The sequence below is a fragment of the Zonotrichia leucophrys genome, chromosome 2 (assembly GCF_028769735.1).
Source record: "Zonotrichia leucophrys gambelii isolate GWCS_2022_RI chromosome 2, RI_Zleu_2.0, whole genome shotgun sequence".
Lineage (NCBI taxonomy): Eukaryota > Metazoa > Chordata > Aves > Passeriformes > Passerellidae > Zonotrichia > Zonotrichia leucophrys.
In genome coordinates, this window is record NC_088171.1 from 124954334 (window position 1) to 124964675 (window position 10342).

Sequence of the window (10342 nt, forward strand, 5' to 3'; positions counted from 1 at the left end):
TGCAGGGCTGTTGAAGAGGGCTGGACAAGAGCCTGAAGCCTTTTGTGATTATGGCAATATTTCACGCTGGGAAGAGCTCTGCAGGACTGCATCTACTGGAATACTCTGCTTTGCAGCTAGAGCAAGGCTCTGCAGGCCATCATGGGAAACAATCACAACTGATCAGCAAATCAATAAATGGAGAGCACCAGCGATGGATGATTGATAGGACAGCAGATGAAGGCTCCTGCATACACAGCAGTGCTAGAAGTCACTATTACCCATTTTGTAGTACTATTTGTTTCAGTGTCTTAGGCTAAAAATTATTGCCCTCCTTGCAGACCTTTGTGAGGGCCCCAGAGCCAGCGTGATGGGTCACAGCACTGGACCTGATGAATGCTAAGAAAGGAAGCACAGCTAAAGCCACTGCTGCTAAAGTGTATTTATTTCTAACATGTTCTCCCATCTTAAGTACTTTTTAGACATATCTTTATTCACAAATAAAGTTATGCAGATTTTGTTATACAAAAGCCACAGAAATGGTACAGAAAACATTTCAAAAATAACCATGATCCCACACATATTGTCTACAGCAATAAAGTTACAATGAAATGCTCAGAAGGTTTACATCCTTGTCAACAGGAATTTAAAAAGTAAAGTAATTCTAAGTCTGGCTTTTTGGGAAGACCTTTAAATAGGAGGCTGACCTTGTTAACATTAATCACCCGGCATTAAGTACATCATAAAATTAAGCGTTTCTGAAAAATCTGTACAAATCAACTGATACAAGAACCTGACATTTATAATATGCAATTGTCATTTATAATATGCAATCTCATGAAACTTCAATATACCATTTTTCCAAGTAAAAATAATGGGACAGCAGTATATAATGGCAGGTTTTCCAAAGCACTCTTGTGTCTTAACTAAACAACCAGAGAGACAACTTTCTTTTCAACACAAAAAAAAATGTCTAAAAACTGATGTGACATCTTTTTTTTAAAGTGCATTAATTATCTGAACAGTGCACTGATGCTTTTAACAATCTTAAATACAAAAATTTTGTATAGAGAACCAGTATAATTTTCAAAGTTTAAAACAAATGACACCTAGAATTAAATCACTACCCTTTACATTCAGGTATACATCTTCCTCTGTGTACATTCTGTAAAACACAATGGAAACCTGGTCCTGGTTGGTCATTGCTTTTGTAGCTTACGAAAAAATTAGAAAATTATGTAAAAAATATGGACTGTGGGCGTATTTCTTTTGCCAGCTGAAGTATTGAAAACTCTCTTGGATTTAATGATTCCTTAAGACTGTGAAACACACTCATCCATGAATAAACTCAATCAAAATTAAAATCCTACTGCATCTTAATTTCAAGTAAGTACATTTGGTGATAGGTGTGCTCAGAACTTAATTCTGGAAAATGAACATATTTTCTGGCACAATAACTATTACTTTTGATATTGTAATGGATTTGCAAGTGTACTGGCCACAAACGAGGCTAAATAAGAGATTGTGTCTACCATTGGAAAGGCAGAATGATGACTACAAAACCAGTGATATGGAAGTAATAAAGGCTTTAAACTGCAGTCAAACCTACAAGCAACCAACAGGTTTGGAAATGTGTGAACCACCTCTACAAAAACTGCAATGAGGTAAGGAAATGGATACACTGGAGACCAGACAAAGACTGCATAAACAGTAATGCCTTCATCTTCTTGGGTTCAGGATCAGATGTGACGATGTGGTGTTAGGACAGTGGGTTTTGTTTCTGTCACTGACAGAACTAGAGATCTTTATTTATCTAGACATCAAAGAGTCTCTTGCTATGTGTTCCAGTAAAGTATAAAACTTGAAAATACTAGTTGCATATATTTACTAATTTTTCTAGATTTTATCTAATTGTGATGTTAAATAAAATACTCAGCAGTTGCAGCTTACTTAGAATGTTGTTCAATCTCAAAGCTCTACTTAGCAGCCACACCAGTACTGAAAGACTACCATCTATTCAAGGCAGCACGACCACCATGTGGGAAAATGAGACAACATTAGATAAGGACATTTATGGTGCAGCTTTGGTGCTCAGTTGGTTGCATCATCTCTTCTCAGAGGAATTACTTGCAGGGCTTTGGCTATCCTCTCCCCAATAGCTCGACTACTTGCTGCAATTATTCTCCGAGACATCAAATCAAATGGTCCACCTAGAAAGCAAAGCAAACAAAGCAACCAGTTTATGTATGAAGAAAATGAAAAGTTGGTATGAAAATAAGCACTGAAAAAAAATTGAGTGTAAATTATACATTATTATTTAGGACCAAATTTTTCCTCTGGATAAAAATGCATTTAATACAACAGGTATCTCATATGAGCTGCATTTAAAGTTTCTTCAATGGATATTTACTGTCTTTTTTCCCTTTTCCAGGAGTCCAGCCAAGGGACTAAAGGTTGTCATCTTGCCCAAGAACATACAATTAACCCATTCCTCATCTGTTAACAGGCTGGGAACTGCTCAGTAGTGGTAGCTTGGAAAGAGGACTGAAAAGAACTTGCCTTCTCATTTCAGCTACATTTTGCTCCCCATCAGCCATTTAAAAGGACAAGAGAGTATTATGCAGGCCCACGCATTTACCTGTTACATCCAGCAGCACTCCACCAGCTTCAGTAATAATGATTCCAGCTCCTGCCATATCCCAGCAGTGAATCCCCATCTCATAATAGGCATCAGCTCCACCTGTTGCCACAAGGCACATATTCACAGCTGCTGTACCAACAGCTCTAATCCTACAGGAGAGACAAGTTGTTTTAAAAGAGGAGAGTTTTGCAAAAAAGTTACATTGTAATAGAAAATACAGAGAACACAATTGTCATGATGGAAGTGAAGTGAACTAGAGCAAGCATGATGAAGTGCTGCAGTGAAACATGAAAAATGGAAATGAAGTGTTACTTTGGAGAGTTTTCAAAATACAGCAAATTTGTAGAACTTACATGTACAAATTCTGTTAATAAATTTTTGTTTAAACACATTTTAAATGATTTCTTGAACTAAAACATATTATGGAAGATCACTTCCCATGAAACAATAACAGTCTATTCTGCTCTTTGAATGCCTGAATTCAAGGACAGTGTACACTTTTCAGTGCTGAAAACACTTTTTTTTTTCCCAGTTTCTCTGGCGATGCTCAGTAAGCATTTCTGACTTGCCAAACCCTCTAAAAGTAATCATAAAAATTAAATTACACAGCATAAATTTGGTCTTGATAACTTCACCAAATCCTCAGGTCACAAATTCCAGTTTCTTTTGGAAATGTCAATGTACTTAGGCATTTTATTTGTGAACAATGGTTTGACAGTGGAGCTGATTTAAGTTGCTTCTTGCAATAGTTTAGCTGCTATCAATCACAATTTAATGTACAGTTTACTGTTAATTGAAATAACTGCAGTTTTTAGTACAAGTCACACTTGCTAAGATGAACTTACAACACATCGAAAATGTATTTCCTACTTACATCTTAGCATAAATCATTTAGCAACATCAGAAGACTTTTTGAAAATAGGAAAAAACCTACGTCAAGTGTCAAAACAAGAATCCCAAGAATCTCAGCATAAAACTTGTTAGATCAGAAACACAGATACGGTTGAGTAATGAAAAACTGTCTACTGAAAACAACTTTATACAAGATAGTTTGTGGAAATGTAGAGTGGCTTATCTGGAGGAGAAAAAGCAGGGAATGCAACCAAAACAGGAGCAGTTTATGGACAATTTCAACTACTCAGATTAAAATTGTATAGTTTTGAAAGAGGAAAGGGAGATCTATTTTTGTCTTATATATATATGAAAAACAATTTTCATTACTACAAGGAAAGGAAATTAAGAAATGTCATATAGCTTCTGTTCATACAGTTTTATCTAGGGGGAACAAAAGGCACAAAATTGTATTTAATTTTTTTAACTACTAAATACAACACTTTGTAGTCCTGAAAGCCCAAACATGCTTTGCTTCCCAAAACTGATTGTTAGCACTCTCTGCTGCATGTCTCAGCTTGAAAAAGTTAAATACAGTTTCTCTGTGGAAGCTACTAGACAGAAACATTTAAATCACATTTCATATTTAAGGTGTCAAATATAATTTGACTTTTTAAAATTATTGTATTCATAATATTAACCACCAGTATATATAAATATTTATAGAAATAGGAAGTATCTTACCCATGAATAGGAATACTGAGAAGTCTTTCCATATTAGAAAGAATTATTTTTATAGCCTCTGGATCACGATTTGACCCCAATTCTGTTACTAAAAGGGATTTTGTAATGTCTGGAAAAGAAACAAAACCTCACTCTTCCAACAGCACAACTTAAACAGTCACAGTAACTAGCAGAGTTTACTTCATTGCTTTCTTATAAGACTGAATAAAAGTATGAGGTATCTTAATAAAATAGTACATATATCAAACATATAAAAATCTGTCATTATTTGGAAAATTGCAGGAAAAAAATACAATTAAAGAAGCATGATCTGCTCCAACTGTGCATATACATTAACTGATGCCAGTACTAAACAGAATTCTATTGCTATAAAAATTTTAAAAGTCTTGCGATCCTAGAAGATGTCATTTGAAGCATGGATTTTACTTGATGTAGGATTGTAAACATAGAAGAGTGGTACTGACTTCAACCAACCTGGGAGAAGCTGAATTGTTTGGCAGATTTGTTTCACTCTAAAGAAACATCTCAAACAGATTGCAGACACATAGGGAATCAAAGACAAAGAAACCAACTAACAAAACCACAATACATGGGAAATAAAATCTTCAATTGTCGAGTCCTGATTTTGCACAGATCACATCATATACACCAAAGAGAACATAAAAGGTGTTTCTTAAAACTAGACAGCCCATGGCCAAAGAAAGTCTTGCAAAACAAAACTATGAGCTAAGAAATATCAATATGCCCAGGTCCCAAATTTCTCCTGTCTCACTTGCAATCTGGCAATTACCAGAAAGAAGCTCCTCAGTTCAGCTTACCTTCTTGGCCTGATACTTGCAGTTTCTGACCATTGCAAAATGCACCTTTTCCTTTTCTGGCAGTATACATCTTGTCTTCTATACAACTGTACACAATTCCAAACTCTATCTGCAAGAAAAAGGAAAATTATCTTGTGGGGTTTTTCCCTTTATTCCTATTTCCTGTGAAATAGGAAATTACAGAACTTAGTTGTAACTAGAAGCAAGCAATTAATTTGAATTTGATTAGATATTAAGTAATAAAAACTATACCTTTTTGTTTACAACAAAGCCAATTGAAACTGCCACAAATGGAAACCTACAAAACAAAACATTTCACTAATTTATAGTAGATACTAAATTTCTTTCATTACCATGTTTACTCTTAATAAAGACAGTTAAATGTAATCTATATTTCAAAACAAACTTGGACTATACAGAACTGAGTTTTCTGCAATTTGCACAATTTAGCTGACAATAGAGCCAACAACACTGGTTACCATTTGAAACACAAAGTTTTCTACCCACTGGGGCTGCCAGTCCTGTTCGAGCTGTTCCTAGCCTAGGGACTGGTTTTTACAGCCAAAGAATGCAAACAAGCCTCTATGCTACCAACCTTTCTCAGAAGGAACAAGCTGACCAAAATGGTCTCATAGAAAGAACCAAGGTAGCTCTCCCACCACCTCCCCTTTCTCTACCAAAGCCAGGACAAAGAGAGATACTGAAGAATGCAGGAAGGGTGAAGAGAGTGGGACTATGTAAGACATGGTGGATTGCATCTCAGTCCATGTTCGAAACAATCAACCAATGAATTAATTTTTACTCTTTTTTTCAATTCCTAGACATTTGCTTTTATTCTTTCTGCAAAAAATGCCAACTTTTAAGCCTGTGGATTCAGCAGAATGGGTTCTTTCCCTATAACTTTCTGAACATGTTATTCAGCAGGATTCAGAAGGTGTTTCAAAGCCATTGTGCACATAGCAGCAGTCATTTCAAAACTGAAATCAAGCAGACTCAGAAAAGCTCACTGGGGCCAAAATCTATCACATTTAAAAGATGTAATTAACAGGCTCTCAGCATTACTCTGTAAGTCCCCTCCTCATCTTGGTGTGAAATACCATTGGTAACAACTGGTGATATCCTGCTTTCTTTCATAGCTGGGGCTCCTAGACCTCAATGGATTTGAAATTTCTTAGAAATCAGCACCTGAAGCTGTTATTTCCTTTCTGAAGATGCTGCAACTTCTTATTCTGTATCCTGCTCCTGTTGAAATCCACCCATCTATCTCTGAAATCCATGCCAAAGGCTGCTGACCCCTGCTATTTAATACAGGCCTCGTATGGAACAGGTGATGTAGGTAACAGAGCAAGACTATTACAACACTCACAGGAACATTAAAATGCTTGCAAAGACTGCCCAATGGCTCTCAATAAGCAGCAATTTGTAACTATTAACAAGTTCATAGTATCTCTTTTAAAACAGTTTGAAAATTAAAAACAACTTCACTTTCATGGAACTGGAGAAAGAAAAAGGGTAATCAGATGAGGTTGCTAACATAAAAAAAAAATGGAGGGTGGACCTGTGTACAAAGTTGGTGGTTCCATCAATCGGGTCTATAATCCATGTGGGGTTATCTGTCAGAATGCTGCCCTCTCCAGCTGCAACAGATTCTTCGCCGATAAAGCTACAGTAGAAACACATTTAAAGACAGAAAATGTTTAAAATGTCTGAATTACAACATTGTCCTTGACATTGAAATTCTTAAAAGTGAGATGAAGCTTTGAGTATCACCAGTGATCATATGCAAAAAACTGAGAAATACAGTATTTATCCAGAAAGCACCAACCATATCGGACCAAGTTTGCATTAATATTTATGATGTCAAGGATTAAGCACAATATGTGGGGAAAAGAATTTTATGTTTCAACATAGAAACAATACCAGTATTTATCATTCACAATATAATAGAATAATACCAGAATTTAGCATTCAGAACATTGACATTTTCATAACTTTTTTCCAGTAACAGCATAATCAAATTTTGTTCAAAATACCTATAGTTATTTACACCTTTCAGCTTATTTGTGCTATACAACATTATTTTGCAGTTTGTGTTTTCAGTGAAGAATGTGGTCTTACATACCTTGTTAGAATATGCAGCAACTGTTAAATTTGAAGACTGATTTCAACCCAATTATGACAGAAAGTTGTTAATCTCAAAAGTTTAGTTTTACAAGCATGACAAAATGGTAACATGATAAAGGGATGAAATTCAAACCAGAGTTCCTGAAGAAGATGGGTGAGTGCATGCTCAGCCACAGCACTAAACCCCTGGACACAGCATCCCAAATTCCACAAGTTTTGCTATTCAGAAAAGCGTTTCAGACTGCAAAATTATTAGAATGAGTCTAAGTGGGAGGAATTCTCTTTGAGGCCTTTAGCAGGTTGTCACAATTTATCACACATTACTCAACCTATGAAAAGTTTGCAGCAAACACACACTTTCCTCCAAAACCACGTAAAATAACTGCTGTGAGGAAACAGATGAGGTCTCTTTAATATTGACTGGGAGTTTTATGATTAACTACAGAAGTGAGGATGACTAATCAGAGAGAAACAGCATGTTTCCAAAAAGCAGCAGACCTTCAGAAAAACGAGACTGAATATAGGTGGATGAGTAATTCACTGGAAAGTTCAGCACCATTATGTCTAATGTGACATTGGTTACCTAAAATAAAAAGAAGCTAAAATATTCTGAAATGCTAATCAATGTCACAGAAACTGTTACTTCAAGGTCATTCCACAAAGTCTGTATGCTTACACTAATTTGGTTACTGAACTTTTGCACCACCTCAGCTGCTCCAGTTCTGTGTCAATTTCTTACATTTCACATTACATAGCTACAATAACAAAATCTCCAAGAAAATTAAAGAAAAATTAGCAAACTGACTTTAAGGAAACTGCATTGAGCTTGAGCCATTATGTCAAAATGCTTAAGACAGACCCATATAAGCAAAATACTGATTACCCTTCTCAGGGGGTGGGGGACAGGGGTATAGAGAGCAATGGAAGAAGGGGAAAAAAGGAGAAGAGCAATTAAGAAAACCAGTATTTTGTATGAGAATTCCAGTCTTTCTGTTATGCAGAAGAAGACCCTGTCTTCTTTTAAGGATGTTTTATGTTGTAAAACTGTATGAGATCTGCCAAAGGCACACTCATTTCCACAGGACCCATCCCACACAGACTGCAAAGGCACACTAGTTTCAAAAGCAGACAAGAAATTTGGGGTTTAGGTCTCTTGGGGCCACCTTTCACTTTCCAACACAATAACCAGGAAGTTCCTTAACTGGAAGTGACTTTCAGCCTAAGTTTTGTCTCATGACAGTAGACCTGGGGACACCTCGTTTTGTTACTACAGCCCTGGGCAAAACTTCAACCCATTACTACACTAAAATACTTGATTTATTGAAGGTAATGCTACAACTTGCCAGCTGTAATAAAACTCTGCCAAGCAAAATCATAAACTTTCCATTTTTCTTCTGTCAAAAGCATACAACAAGCCATACCTGTGAGAAGGATACTTTTCTTTTATCAAAGAAATAATGAAGTTTTCTACTTTTTGATCAGTTTCTGTCACTAGATCTACAGGTGAACTTTTAGTCATAACAGATATTTCTTCTTTGAGTGCTCCACGGATTATCTGTTGAAACAAAAACAAATAAAAAAATATCTTTCATTGTTAGCAATATGGAAAATATTAGATTTCAAATAAATATTTCAAAAAAACCTAACATAATTTTTACAATCATTTTCTGTACTGCACACACAAAACACAAGCAGTGACATAACCTGGATTTAACTGCAGGAGCTGGGACTTGCATATCTAGCCCCTATTCAGTACAAAGTTTTACATAGCTTTAAATCTAAGTACAAAAAGAAGATCTCAAGGTAGATGAAACTGGAATCCATTTTGTAAGGACAAATTTTACATTTACAAATTTAAATACCAGAGCTGAATAAAACACCTAACACTCAGCTCAAGTCAGGTATTTTTAGCCAGACCCTGCATTTATGATCTTAAAACTGTCAGTATCAGCTGAAGCAAGAACCCATGTCTCACAGCCCACAGAATTATTTCACTGTAACTTAGAAAGATTTTCTGAGGGAAGACTTTATTACATGAGGCATTGCAGAGACAATGTTCCACAGACTTTGCAGCTCCAGGGGACAGAATTGTTACATGTGCCATCTTGTTTGCCTGCCACAGCCTTCAAATGTACTAACTAGAACTACTAAGAACCAAAACATCTGGTAACCACTTGTGCTGAGGCTTTGCCAAGATGTACGAAGTTTTTCTTGTTCCAAGCCATCTCATATGGCAAAATATCACCACTGTAAGGCATGGTTCTTATTTACAGAAGCAAAGCAGTCTTCATGATGAGAAACAATCACAGATTAGATTGGTTTGGGTTGGAAGGAGCTTAAAAGACCATTTATCTCCAGCTCTCCTGCCATGGGCAGGGACACCTCCACTAGACCAGACTCAGAGCTCTGTCCAAGCTGGCCTTGGACGCTTCCAAGGACAGAGGGAACACAATATGGCATTGAGTGCCATCAACGAGCCCCGCTACAAAGCTCACTGAGGTGTTCCCGAGAAAAGACTGCCACCAACTTTCAGGTGGAAAAATAATATCGCAGACAGGAGTAGTTTTAGGGGGAAAATCGACATGCTCTTTGTTTACCACAATTCTGAATTTTATTGTTAAATCAAACTCAAGGAACAGAAGTTACTCCTCAGTCTTTAATCAGACTCCAAGGCAAGAAAAAGTGCAAAGTTGTTTTCTTGAGTCAACAGATTTTCAAACATAAAAGACACTCCAATCTTGTACTTGAACATCACAACCTATTCTGCTCATTTAGGTTTTTGACAAAACACTACCCAAAAGAAATTCCAACATCAACCTCCTTCAAAAGGTCATTAGACATATTATACTCAATAAATCACCTTATTATTTATAAAGAGCTTATACATACCTCCCCAGCTTTCCTTGCTAAACCAACTGCATAATCCATACATTCTTGCCAGGGATCTGCCATCTTTCCCGAGATAAAGAGCCTAGCAAAAGGAAAGATTAACACCAAAAATTATTAGGGCTTGTTTTCTTCTTCTTTTTTTGTATTTATTTTGACAAATTCGAGGTTTTTTCCTTCACCTGGTTTAAGCACTGCTCAAAGGAGGAAACAGGCAGCGCGCACGCCCCGCCCCGCCCCGCCCCGGGCTGCCGGACGCGTCCCGAGCGCTGCCGGACGCGCGGCCCCTCACGGCGCCCGAAATGGCGGCCGCGCCGCG

The 10342-nt window shown here is 36.8% G+C and overlaps 1 protein-coding gene across 1 annotated transcript; it reads right to left on the reverse strand.

Annotated features, from left to right (window-relative positions):
* Positions 1-406: 406 nt before the first annotated feature.
* IMPA1 (inositol monophosphatase 1) lies at positions 407-10342 on the reverse strand. Its single transcript, XM_064706280.1, has 9 exons — positions 10206-10342; positions 10027-10108; positions 8559-8692; positions 6572-6676; positions 5266-5311; positions 5014-5122; positions 4196-4304; positions 2618-2769; positions 407-2189 (listed from the first exon to the last, which is right to left on the reverse strand). Exons 2-9 carry the CDS (start codon positions 10087-10089, stop codon positions 2071-2073), a joined length of 837 nt encoding a protein of 278 aa, XP_064562350.1. The 5' UTR covers positions 10090-10108; positions 10206-10342; the 3' UTR covers positions 407-2070.

Coding starts and splice junctions, on each gene's coding strand:
- IMPA1 (XM_064706280.1), bottom strand. CDS start 10,089: ATGGCAGATCCCTGGCAAGAATGTATGGATTATGCAGTTGGTTTAGCA. Junction 5,123..5,265: donor GCTTTGTTGTAAACAAAAAG/GTATAGTTTTTA, acceptor TTTTTCTTGCAG/ATAGAGTTTGGAATTGTGTA. Junction 2,770..4,195: donor CTCAGTATTCCTATTCATGG/GTAAGATACTTC, acceptor TCTCTCCTGTAG/GATTAGAGCTGTTGGTACAG.